The 12,442-nt window shown below is 48.3% G+C and overlaps 1 protein-coding gene across 5 annotated transcripts in view; it reads left to right on the top strand.

The window, feature by feature from the left end:
- The first annotated feature begins 8,455 nt into the window (after positions 1–8,455).
- RREB1 (ras responsive element binding protein 1) overlaps positions 8,456–12,442 on the top strand; it is a 124,611-nt gene continuing 120,624 nt past the window's right edge. For 3 of the 5 annotated variants that reach the window (XM_082754005.1, XM_082754007.1, XM_082754010.1), the window contains exon 1: positions 8,456–8,767. In XM_082754005.1, the coding sequence (XP_082610131.1) occupies positions 8,536–8,767 (232 nt within the window). In that variant the 5' untranslated portion in view covers positions 8,456–8,535. Of the gene's footprint in view, positions 8,768–9,250; positions 9,564–12,442 lie in introns of those variants that run through there. The other 2 variants (XM_082754009.1, XM_082754006.1) reach the window with 1 other exon arrangement.

Below are 12,442 nucleotides of genomic sequence, written 5' to 3'. Positions count from 1 at the left end.
CTGCTTTGCTGTGTCAGTAACCAGGAGTCTAGACCAGAAACATCATCTGCAGATCTGTCTTCAAGATTAAGCCAAGAAAAGTGTGCAGACTGTGGTGAATCGTGCCCGTTGGCTGGTGGGTTGAGGGTTTAACAACTAACACAAAAACAAGTATTTCTATTGATTAAGTCTGTGCCCAGAGAACGATGGAGAAGATCTTCTGAGGTGAATCATCGCCACTTATAGCAGAAACCACAGTTCAGAATTTCATGTCTTTATCTGCTCTTTATTACATGTAACTATAACCATAGCAAAGCCCCAATAAATACCAAGGAAAAATGAGCAGGAAACGAAAAGAAGGGTTACTTTTCAGTTTGAGAGACCTTAAATGCAACTTTCTAGCTGTGTGTGTGCATGTATAGGATAAGCAGTGGTGGAGGACATCGGTGTCCTTCAACAGATGGTATTTTTACATGTGGACATGTGGACTGCTCAGAAGACAGTAGGGAGAGTTCATCAGATTCATTTCTATGCGTACTTTAAGTCATTCGTGTCTCTAGAGGTAGAAAGCCAGTGCTCCAATCCATTGTGCTACTGGGTGCCTTACTAGTGTTCTCCTCAGTCCTTCCCTTGGGTTGTCTTCTATATGACGCTTCTTTTAGTGGTTAGGCTCCACCCTCAGGCCTTTTCTTGTTTCTTTCTTTGCATTTTACCATTTTTTTCAATAATTTTGCTGAACTATTCAGACTATTCATTTGCACTCTATATTTTCAGTTACTTCTGAGGGCAGGATGGTATTGAGTAAAAGAGACAGCTTAATCAAACAAATTTGGAAGGTCACTGTGAACTGAGTACATAAGACTGTTCATAAAATTATTAAAGAAAGACTTTTTGCAGTTGCCATCTAATCAAAAGTAATATCTGTGAAGACTATTTCACCAGTGAAATTAGGGAGCCACAGCAGTGTATTATCAGTTCACAACAGGTTGCAGGAAAAAATTTGTATGACTGTTAGGACTTCAGGATGTTCATGTAGGTATTAATCACAATTTACTCCTTTGCTGTAGGCACGTGGGACACTGGCTGCAAGCTGAAAATGTGGACTTCAAATGTCTTCTGCCCTTCATAGTTACTCGGAATTCTGTAGAAGGCACAGATGTCTGTGCACTGTGCTTAGAAAACATTTCTTTCAAGAGTCGAGATTTCCATACAGTGAATCATTTCAGGTAGCAGCTTTCTTACGCTCATTTTAATAATAGTGGTTTGGTTTTTTTTTTTCCTTTTCAAGTTTCAGTTTAGATAGAGCACAGTCCTGTCTGACCACCAATGTAATTGTAATGGGGAAAAAAAAACGTTTAGTAGCATATCTACCAAATCTAGCTTCTACCAAATCTTTGCTCTCTAGATACTCATTAAGAGAGTTTTCACCTCTGTAGCTCTCTGTAGCTCACAGAAGGAAAACAAGATTACGAACATTATCTATCATACAGGCTGAAGACAGGAACAACCCAAAAAAAAAAAAAAAAAAAAAAGTATTGAGAAAGGTTTCTTCTCAAGAATCCTTTGTCTAAAAATCAGGATAATTTAATGACAAATGAATGTAAAAGTGTCAGTATTGGGACTCAAATCCTCTTAGCCATGTTTTCTTAATATTCAGACACTTTGCAAGCATTGAGTCTTCTTTTTGTGGAAGCAAGTATTTTCCTATATGAAAGCTCCAGCAATGATCTAAAACACTTCATATCTGATGGCCCTGTGGTCTACAAGCCTGCATTGTTCTACCAGGAGAAACCTTCTGCTGACAGTTTTTGCTATAGCCTGGAAGCAATTTTATTATATCAGTAGAAGTCCTTTTACCTGTCTTAATCATGTCTGTGTTACGGACAGTCTGCTAACTGTGTGAGTGTGACTGTTTTGACAAGCAAAGAGCTCTTCCAGCGTAGTTACACCTCGGTATGCTGTAGCAGAGGTATATCTACCATAGATACAACTTGCATCAGCAAAACTGTGCTTTTGCCAGTGTGGCTTATCTTATCGTTGTCCGAATGACACAAGATGTGCTGGTGAAAGTATAGTTCTGCCTGCATAACTGTGAACATTAGCTGCTTTGGGGAGTGTGGCTCAGTTTTAACCTCAGTTGCAAATCATACCCCTTTGTATATCTGACTAGCATAAGTAGGCCTGCACAACTTTACAGCAAAGACCTGGCCCGAGGCAATTTTGCCTCTGGTTTAAGGAGGCACACAGATTTAAGTAAGTACAAAGCTCAGGGGGCAATTTTCATGCTCATTTACCTGATGTTTTTTCTGCTCCCCATTGCTTCTTTGTTTATCACATCCTCCGGCCATTTCTTCCCTGATAGTTCTGTTCCTCTGTTCTTTTCCCCAAATCCTGTCACTGCATCCTCCCCTGAGTTACATTAATCTCTGCCCTTGAAAGTCGTCCTGCTTTTTCCTTCCCTGCAGGGTTGCTGCTCCCTTGCATACTTTCTTCATGACTGCTGCTTCACTTCCTATTTCTTCACTTCTCTGCTGTTTCCTGGCCCTCTCTGCCTGGTTTCTCCTGCTCTGTGGGTGCATCTCGAAGCGTTGCCTACCATGTTTCCCTGAGCTGGCTGGGCTTTCCTTCTCCCCCACCCAGTTTTCTACTTGCAGTCTGTCAGCTATAATTAGCTATGACATGAAGTTAGGAAAATACAAATGTAGGCTGGAAAAATCAAGGAAAACATCCCAACAGCGAAGTCTGAAAGAGTATGGAGCAAGATCCCAAGGGAAGCTGTTGAAAAATCCATAATTGAGGATGTTTAAAACTAAACTAAGATAGTTCTGAAAAAAATATATTGTGTAGAGCTATACTGTGGCAGCCTCAGATGATGAACAGCAGGTATTTTTCATCTGCCTGTGACACCAACGGATAGTAAATACTGCTTTAGGTGGATATCGTTGCCTTCCTTCAGCTCCTGATGTCTCTGTTGGTGCTTCTGAACAACTAAACATGAAAAAGTTGCTGTTAAAAAAAAAAAAAAAAAAAGGATTGTGGGAATTTATTTTGTTTGTCAGAGGTTTCAGAATCAGCTCTCCATAACAAATTGGACATGGGGAAACATGCAGCTGGCTTACTGCTTGCCTTCACTGGGGAAAATAATCACATTTAAACTAACGACCAATTAGGTGTGAGAGGCTGGGTGGTCAATAAGATTGAAACGTGTCATATGCAGTACCAAAGCACAAACTGGGCATTAAACACTGACTTTTTTTCACGCATGTGTTTTTTGCATTACCTGGCAACAAAAGCTTCTCGGCAAAAATGCAGAGCTTTAAAAGAAGCAAAAATATTGCAGTGGGTGGTTTTGCTTACCGCTGTTCTTTTTCCTGCTCTGTCTCTACACACAGCACATGGGCTATACAACCTGTTTCTGAAACTGTACATTAGTGATCAGAGAACTGTTTGAGAACGTAAATGTCAAACATCTGCTTGTTAGGTTTTCACGCTATGTTTTTTGAACAGTTTGGGCAATAAGTAGGCTGTGCTGTTCCAAAATTTGCTAAGTAATTAAGTATGTGTGAGTAGGTCTTACTTGGTTGTATCCAGTTGAAACATACTGTTTTTTTAAACCCTCCTCTTTCAAGAATTTCAGTTATTAGAATTGTAATAGCCCTCTTTTGTGCGCCTGCTCTTTGCTTCACTTATGAGGCTCAAGGACATGCTAGTTGCTTGCACATCACTGCAGCCGTTCTCTGCAGTTACCACTGTATATAGGATATAAACCTCCGAGTCTCCTCAAAGAATAGGTTTTGGTTGTTATCTTTTCCAGAAATGATTTAGAAACATTGGCCACTGCTAAGGTAGTTCTGTGGGAGAGTTTATGCTACCTTTTATACCCTGAAAATCAGGGCTGGGGAGGGGACTTGTTCATCAAGCTGGTCCAGTCCCTGGGCTGCTCTGCATTGCATCTGCTGGAGACTCCCACAGTGAAAGGAGAGGAGATGGGGGCAGCAGCTGTGGCAGGCAGAGGCTTCAACCGGTCCTGCAGTATGCCCTACACTCAGTGACCTATGGGGAAAAAAGCGATGTGGGTTTCACACTGTCTTCGTGTTGCCAGATGAGTCTTGAGACAGGAGGTACTCTTAGCGGGCCAGGTGAGCCAGCAGCAGGTCTCCTTTGCACTGCTGGAATGGCTTGAAGCAAGCAGGGAGTAAAACTTAAACATTCAATCTCTAATTTTTGCTGTGTGTACTCAGTAAAATACTGTATGCTGAGGATAGGACATAAACCAGTGGGGATGGCTTAGTACCTGAAGAACCACTCCAGGATTTCGAGGGAAAGCTGGATTTTATTTCCTGCTCTACAACTGCTCTCCCGTTGAGATGTCAGGCAAATTGCTGAAGTTCTTTGTGCTACCTCTGGTTTTCTTTCACTCACTAAAGGCTAATGTGAAGATAAATTTGGACTGAAATGTAGGTCTTGGCTTTCTGATCATCCAAAGCTGCCCTTGGAGATTAATGGGTGGGGTGGCTGCAGGAGCAAGTTCCACCCCTGTGCACCCTAGCTGCAGGATTTCCAGAGGCCAGGAGAGCAGAGCATGGCAGTACATCACATTAACCCAGGTACCGAAAATGGGAACGTTGTATGGTACTGTGTTATCTGACAAATGCTGGGAGACTCTGCTCCTGCTATTACACCAAGTGCCATTCTGTGTTGTTTTCCTCTGCTGGAATTCATTAAGTTTAGCTTTCCCAACATTTTGTTGGAAATATATTTAATTGACCATGCCACCTTTTATTCTGTATAATTACCCTGCCTGTATAGCGGCCACTGTTGACAGTTCTGGTTCTCGAATGGAGTTTTTGATCCAAAAATTGTTGGAGAAGAAACCCCTCACAAACAAATCAAAACAAAACCCCGGCCCCAGAGGAGACCCAGCAGTGGCATGTTCATTCATTTAAAGAAATGCTTGGTTGATATGTAAAGGAAATTCTAGAATTTCTTTTGGTCTTAGGTATTACAAAGACTTATTTCTCAAAGCCCTCGGGGCAGTGTTCTCTGATCCTTCGAGTACGCTTTTCCCTGTGTTAGTATGTCAGCTGGATTTTGCCTCTCGGCATGAGCGAGGACATCAGAAGTAGGATGGAGGCTGAGGGGACAAGGGGATGCCAGTTTTGTTGCACCAGATGCTGTACAGGCGTAAGCTCAAGCGGCACACAGGGCCTCTGATACTCGTAATCTCCTCTGCAGCTGGACAGGGTGAGGGAGCTGGCCTCGCCCAGCCTTCATCGCAGCCTAGAAAGCCAGGGCTAGAAAGTCAGGGGCCACCGCTGGCTCCCCAGTGTGTAAAACACTCCTGGCTAGTAGAACTGACTTACCAAAACTGCTTTGGTGGAAACGGAAGTGTAAGCATTGGAAGAAATTGAAGTTACTTCTAAATGCTATGCTCTGAAGCAGAGAATACTGGTGATGTCTAGTAAGAGAAGGAAAAAAAAATATTTTCTAGCTAATCTTTACCTCTTCTTTTAATGCCATTGTTTGCTCTGGTCTCTTCACTTTAAGACATCATTGTATCCTCAAGCTGTGGCCTTTATATAAGCTACATATCCTGTTTTTCTTCTCCCCTTGAATACCTTTAATCAGCATCTCTGATATTTGAATTGTGGGTGGGGGCAGAGTTGTCCTTTCCTTGGGACCGCAGCAGGTGATGTTTATGTCACCAATATGGCTACATCGCCCACTGTTTTTAATGAAATTAAGACCACACAAAATATCATCACAGAACAATTTATTGTGTCTGTACTACTGTTAAATGTATTTAACAACACCGTGTAGGATCAGAGAGGTGTGTGAGGGTTATATAGGAGACGGAGGAAGTCTTCTTGCTCCTTAGCATGCTTACCATCACTTCTGAGTGCTGATGTCACAATTCCAAAAAGCGTACAAGCCGCATGCACTCTTAGGCAAACAGTGACGTGACGCTTCAGTTGTCACACGCACAGTGATCAGAGGAGATGGGATGAAGCACAGGAATGGAAATGGAAAAAAACTGAGAAAGAAAAGGAGATCTGTATCATTTAAGCAATGTAGCAACATTTTGGGGGAGTCGTTTTATTCAAAGTAGTGGTTTCTATCAGGCGAAATTATATCTACTTTCCCTTTCACTGAAATACAAAAAAAATGAAACCATTTGCTTGAGATTTCACATTCAGCCTGCGACCACAGTGGGTTTTGACCTCTGCAACAGATAATAAAATTTCAAGTGAGGGGAAGTTTGAAAACTGAGTTATTTTAATTTCTCTTGCCCTGCGATAGCCCGGAGTTAAATCCTAAACCGTTAAAGACATATCAATCTTTTGACACTTTCATAAACCTTGGTAGTTAATTTTTTTTTAGTTATTATATCGCATTTTTACTTTTTTTTTTTATTATTATTATTTACAGCATTAACATAACATAATATATACTGATTTACCCTTCATTATTACATCTGTCTGTAAGAGTAGGGATGCTTAAACCATAAAAATATAAATGCGATTAAAAAAACGATCTACCTATTTTCCCCAAACAATAAAATCCTCTGATTTTTTCCAGCGAGAGGTTTACAGTACCTACATTACTTGCATTTCCATGTTTCCAGAGTAGGTTTCAAATGCTGAACTGATCAGAGCTGGTTTCCTACACTATCAATGCCCTGGCTAAATTTCCTGTGCCGGGCTGCTGAAGGACCTCTGAAGCTGGAAAGTCTGGGGAGGGTGGATCAGAAACTTCACCAAGAGGTGGTCCAAAAATCCCCGAGGAGTATTTGACAGAGATTAGCAGCAGGTGAGTTGCCAGCCTCTAAAGAACTTGCACCAGTTTAAACGAGAGCAGTTTATGTAAATGTCTGTGCAAACGAGGCCTTAGGTTGTAAACTCTCAGGCCTAATCTACAGCCAGCTTGTATGGATGTGCCATGCAGGCTGAAATCATCGCAGTCTGCTCATGCGAATAAAAACATGTCGAAGGCTGAGCCTGAAGTGGACAACTGTTCCGTTTCTGGTTTGAGGGGATGCCTGTCAGCAAGAGATACTCAAGTAAAGAGGTAAGGTGGCTACACTGCTACTCCATTTACCAACAGCCTTATCACTGTGGGTTGGCAGTCAGGACAGCGGCAAAGATAGTTAAAGGCACCTTACAATTAATTTATTTGCAGTGACTTCCCTCGATTATTTTTTTGTTTGCTTGCTTTTTGCAAAACAAGAACCTTGTAGGAGAACAGCTGGAATGCACTTTCTAATGTTGGCTGTCTTGTGGGGACAGCTTTCTAGAGCTGTTCTGTCAGTCAGCATCCCAGCTTTAACAGACCTCGTTGGCACTGAAATTTATACACAAAACTCACATGTAGTACCGCACAAAGCTCAGCTGACAAAAACTCAGCTTGCAGAAACCACTGCGGCAAACACATGTAAGTTAAAGCTGATGTTTTGTGTTGTGGATACACGTGTGAGCCTTTCAGCCTTGTGGTTGTGGCCTTCCCAGGTTCCCGATCACCAGAACTGCAGATGTTTTACTTGGAGGCTGGAAGGGAAGATGGTTATTCCTGGCCCAAGACACAGCTGATGGCCTTGGGATGGGTTCTGTCTATTCCCAACATGATGAAGCCTTCATCCAGCGTGTGCAAAGAGCGGTGCTTAGACAAACGTAATGAGGGCACCTTGCAGGCAAAAGGCTCGCTGTCACCTGCCTGGAATGCAGCCCTCCTTTCCATTTGATGAATCCCTTTTCAGGACAGAGCTAGGACACCACACCGTGTGGGCTGGTGCAAGCCGCCTGCCTCCAGGCCAGATCTCAACTTCTTCACACGCCAGCCTGCGACTTCAGGTTCCACCTCGCAAGGAACCGCTGCGAAAGGCCTGCCTGTATGCGCTCAGAAACAGCGCAAATACCCATTTCCTTGAAGACTAACCCAGTTCCTCCTAGAGCCACGACCTCACTCCTCCCATCCAGTTTTACTCTTCTCCCCCGTCCAGCTCCGAGTGCTCGGTTTCCACGCGCTCTTCCCACTCACCACAGGGCGAGTGTGAATCCCTGCTGCCAAGGGGCATCCCTGCGCCTCCCCCCAGCTCCCTGCGTCCCACGAGGAGCCCTCCCCAGCTCCCCAGCTCCTGGAGGGTGCACCCCCCGCAGCCTTGCTCCCAGCCGCTGCCGCTGCCGCTGCCGGCGCCGCTCCGACCCCGCAGGTAGCGGCAGCCCGCGGGGGGCGGCGCGGGCTGCAGCCCCGGCACCTGGCGGTCCCCCGCCGAGATGGGATGGGATGGGGTGGGGTGGGATGGGGTCGGGTCGGGTGGGATGGGATGCGATGGGGCGGGACGGGATCCCAGCCCAGCCGCGGATGCTGCCGAGCGGCAGCGGCGCGCCCCCGGCCGGAGGCGGCCTCCCCGTCCCCGTGAGGCGGCGCCTGCCCGGGCCGCGGGGCTGCGCGGGGGCGGGCCGGGGGCGGGCGGGCCGCGGAGCGCGCCGGGGTCCCGCCGCGCGCCCATCGCTCCCCTGCGGGGCGGCGCGGGCGGACGGCGACTTTAGCGCCGACTTGATGAACTTTGCACAGCCACACAAACGCCATTTTGAGCGCTTTCCTTTCTTTTTTTTTTTTTTTTTTTTTTTTTCTTCTTCTTCTCCTCTCCGGGAGCGAGGCCGCGCAGCCTCCTCCCCTCCCCTCCCCTCCGTGCCCCCTCCCTCCCTCTCCCCAAGTGGTGCCCCCCCCCCCGCCCCGGCTCCTCCCGGCATGTCGCGCCGCAAGCAGCCCAGCCCCAGCAAAGTCCGGCGTAAGTACCGCGCACAAAGGGCAGCCCCGGGACCCCCCCGGAGGGAGGAGGGCTCTTTCCGGACCCGGGGAGGGAGGTGGTGGTGGTGGAAAGAAAATTAAAAAAAAAAAAAAAAGGAAAAACTTGCTTGCTTGCTGGGGGGGGGGGGGGGGTGAGGAGGTCGCGGCGTGCTGTCGGCCGGCCGGGAGAGCGGCGAAAAAAAGCGAAACGCTCGTCCGGGGGGAAGGAAGGAAAAAGTTTCCTTGCGAAAAAAAAAAAAAAAAAAAAAAGGGGGAGGAAAAAAGTTTGGCTGGCAGCGGTGGAGATGATGATGAGTTCGTGCAGCCTCCCTCTTCCCTTCCCCCGCTCCTCCCTCTCCTCTCCTCCCTCCGCGGCTCCTGTTTTTTTTTTTTTTTTTTTCCTCTTTCTTTTTTTTTTTTTTTTTTTTCCTCTCCCCCTTCCCTGTTGCAGACTTTCTACCAACCAGCGGCACCAGCCGCGGCGTTTTGCCTCCAGGACCTGATGCTCATCCATATTAAACCGTCTGAGCTCAGGAATCCGGCCAGCTCATCCCCCCCCTCCCGCTGCAAAGTTTATTTTTAACCAGCCACAATTTGGATGGGGCTGCGAGGAAGCCACATCTTCTAGCCCAGCTCCGGCAGCCCCCCCGGCCCGGAGCCTTTTCCCTTTTCCCTTCTTTTTTTGCCCCGGGGCTCGGTGCCCCCCCCATTGCTCGGGGGGGCCGGCGGTGGGAGCGGGGCCCGGCCGGGAGGCCCCCGCCGAGCGACGGAGCCGGGATGAAGGCGCCCCTCCGCAGGTAGACCGGGCATCCCCCCGACACACCGCCGCCCCCCTCCTCTCCTGCCTTCCCTCCGCTGCCCCGTCCCTCTTTTCTCCTGCTTTTTCAGGGCTTTTTCTCTTTTTTTTCCCCCTCTCTTTTCCTCCCCCCCCCCCCCCCCCCCTCTCCCGGGACGTGCGTGTCCTTTCCCCTCCCGGCCTGCGCGGCGGGGCGGGGAGGTTTGGGATGGGGGGGGGGGTTATGGGGGTAAGGGGGGCAGGGGGACGTGGCCCCGACCCTGGGGGTGTCCCCCGGCCCTGGGGGTGTCCCCTGCCCTCGGGGTGTCCCCCAGCCCCGCCGCCTTTGTGCGCCGCTACAGGAAGGAGCCGGGCAGCATCCGAGGAGGGGGGGGGGGGGTCCCTGTTTCTTCTCCCCCATCCCCGTGTCCCCATCCCGTCCCCTTCTCGGAGAGCCCCCAAATCCGGCTGCCCCGGGGCTGGAAACCAACTTTTGCCCCCCCACACACCCAAACTCTCTCCTCCGCGGCCAGCCTGGGGGGGATGCGGCGTGCGGAGCCGGACCGGGGGGGGCCGGGTTTGGGGTACCGGGGGGCTCCGCTGCCGTGCCCCCCGCCCCGGCACGCTGCTGGGGGGCAGCGCAGGGCGGCGGGGAGCGCCGAGATGCTGCTGCAGCCCCACGGGCTGCTTTTCTCTGCCGAGAGCAGAGGAGGGAGGGCGGTGGATTGAACTTTGTCATGTCGCAGATAAGTTTCCTCTGGCTTCTTCTCCCTGCGCTTCTCCCCCGCCTCCCCTCCGCACGCACGCGGGGTTGGTTGTGTTGTGTTGTTTGTTTTTTTTTTCGTATTTTTTTTTTCTGCTTTCTTTTTTTTTTGTTTAGTCTTTTTTTTTTTTTTTCACCCTAAAACGAGCCAACTTTCCCTCGTTTCACCTCTCGGCTGCGATATCCTTGTCTGCTCGGCATCCTCGGCCGGGAGGAGCGAGCAGGGCGCTTCCCCTGGCTCAGCACATTTCCCTTCCCGGCCCACCGAGCCCCCCCCAGCTCCTCCAGCCCAGGCTGGGGCTGATGCTGCCTTGGTGCCGGCCGCCCAGCAGCCAGCATCCTGCCGGGGAGCCGCCGAGCTGATCCCCGGAGGGAAGCAAACCAGGAGAGTTTGAATCCCTCGCAGGCAGGCGGGCAGCCGAGCCGTGCCCCGTGTGCTCAGCCACAGGGCAGGCTGCAGGTTTCGCAGGGGCACCGAGGGCTGCTAGCGCAGTTCCTGTTTTCCACAGGGTCAGCCTGCCCGAAATGCAGGGATGCAGGGGCTCGGGGTCAGGCCAGCCATATTTGTTTTAGGTCCTGGGTTTCCCTTTGAAGGCTGGAGGGTGTGCAGCCTCTTCTCGGCGCGCCTGCATAATGCCCAGCAGCCCTAACGGGGGTTAGGTACGTCCAGGGAAGAATGGGGCCTTTTGTCTGCTAGAAACCCAGAACCAGCATGAGCCCAGCACCCAGTCAGCCCCAGTACCGGGGCTCTCCCTCACCTGCCTGCCTTCTGGCTGCGGGGCAGCTTTGCTCAGCCTGGTGTGGCCTCTTTCGCTGCCTCACCTTCCTCCTCCCAGCATCCGTCTCCGGAGCGGAATTTGCATCGTGCAGTTGGAAAAACACCGTCCCGTAGGTGCAGTTGAGTAAACTTTTCTGTTGCTCCTACTTCGCAGGAAGCTTCTAATTGTCAGGCTGCCGTTTGTCCGTCAGGAGTGGCTATTTTTGTCGCCACTATTTCACATTTCCTTTAATAACTGACGACCCTAAAAAATACATATGTGTATATACGTATCATGTATTTACTATATACATATAGATATCACGCATGTATGTATACGTGTGTATATATACCTATTTTTTTAAACAATATTAATTATTAAGACAATATAACAGGGTGTTTGCTGACTGTTTTGTTCTTTTTTTTTTTTTTCCTCCTCACCCAAACCTGGGCTTTGGAGCTTCGTTTGCTTGCAGATTTTGGTGTAGTGGAGCATCTTACTGCACCTCTGCTTACTCAGGTCGTGCACCCCTTAACTCCTTGCTGTGTTTGCTGGCCCTCTGACCAAATAGCTTTTGGCTGTGATTTTGAGGGTTCAGCAGATGCTCGAAGTTTCAAAACTGTGAAAGCTGAATGTCTTAATTATCTGTGAGTAATATCTGCAATCGCCATCGGTACCAAAGGCAAGTGTAGTGTTTCCCAAGGCATACAGACAGTGACTTCTGTAGTGCTTTTCTCAGTCCTTAAGGATGTTATCGCTTTGTCTACATTGAAGTCACAGGGCAATCATAACAAAAGCTTGACTTTAGCCAAAGCAAGTTTCTTCTTAAGCAGAAATGCAGTTTGGATTGCCCTCGGTTGGATTTCTTATTTAAATAAAAACTGTTCCTGTACTTACATTGTGTAGATTAAAAACATATAGATAAATCCCTTTGGTTATATTCATTATCCCTTGTAAAAGTAGGTGGTGCTTAGAAGGTCATAGGATAAGTGTTGCTAAGCAGCTAAACAGAAGGATGCTAAAATTAACCTGAGTGTTTTTGTAAGGGATTCACTTTTTAAGTTGCAGTGGTCTTTTAATTGACGTAAAATGCAAGTTTCTGATAGTAAGACATCTGAAAAAAAAATGCTTAGATGTGTGAATAAAGCTTTCCAGAGGACTGTGCTGAGCAGTCAAGTTGTCTAAGTAGAGAAGTAATTCCAGCCTCCCCCAGTATGCCTAAATGTTACCAGGATCGGGCCCTCCATTTGTGCCCTTTGCAAATGTCCTTCCAGAGTTATCTGTTGCTCGCTTCTCCGAGAGCATCTGATGTGTATTGGATAGCAGCCTGTAGGGACGGTCTTGGAGAAAAAAGAAACTGCAAAGGCTCCCCAGGAGCAA

This window comes from Aythya marila (assembly GCF_965140915.1).
Source record: "Aythya marila genome assembly, chromosome: 2".
Lineage (NCBI taxonomy): Eukaryota > Metazoa > Chordata > Aves > Anseriformes > Anatidae > Aythya > Aythya marila.
The sequence above is the reverse complement of the archived record's forward strand: the minus strand, read 5'-3'. Positions and strand labels throughout refer to the sequence as shown.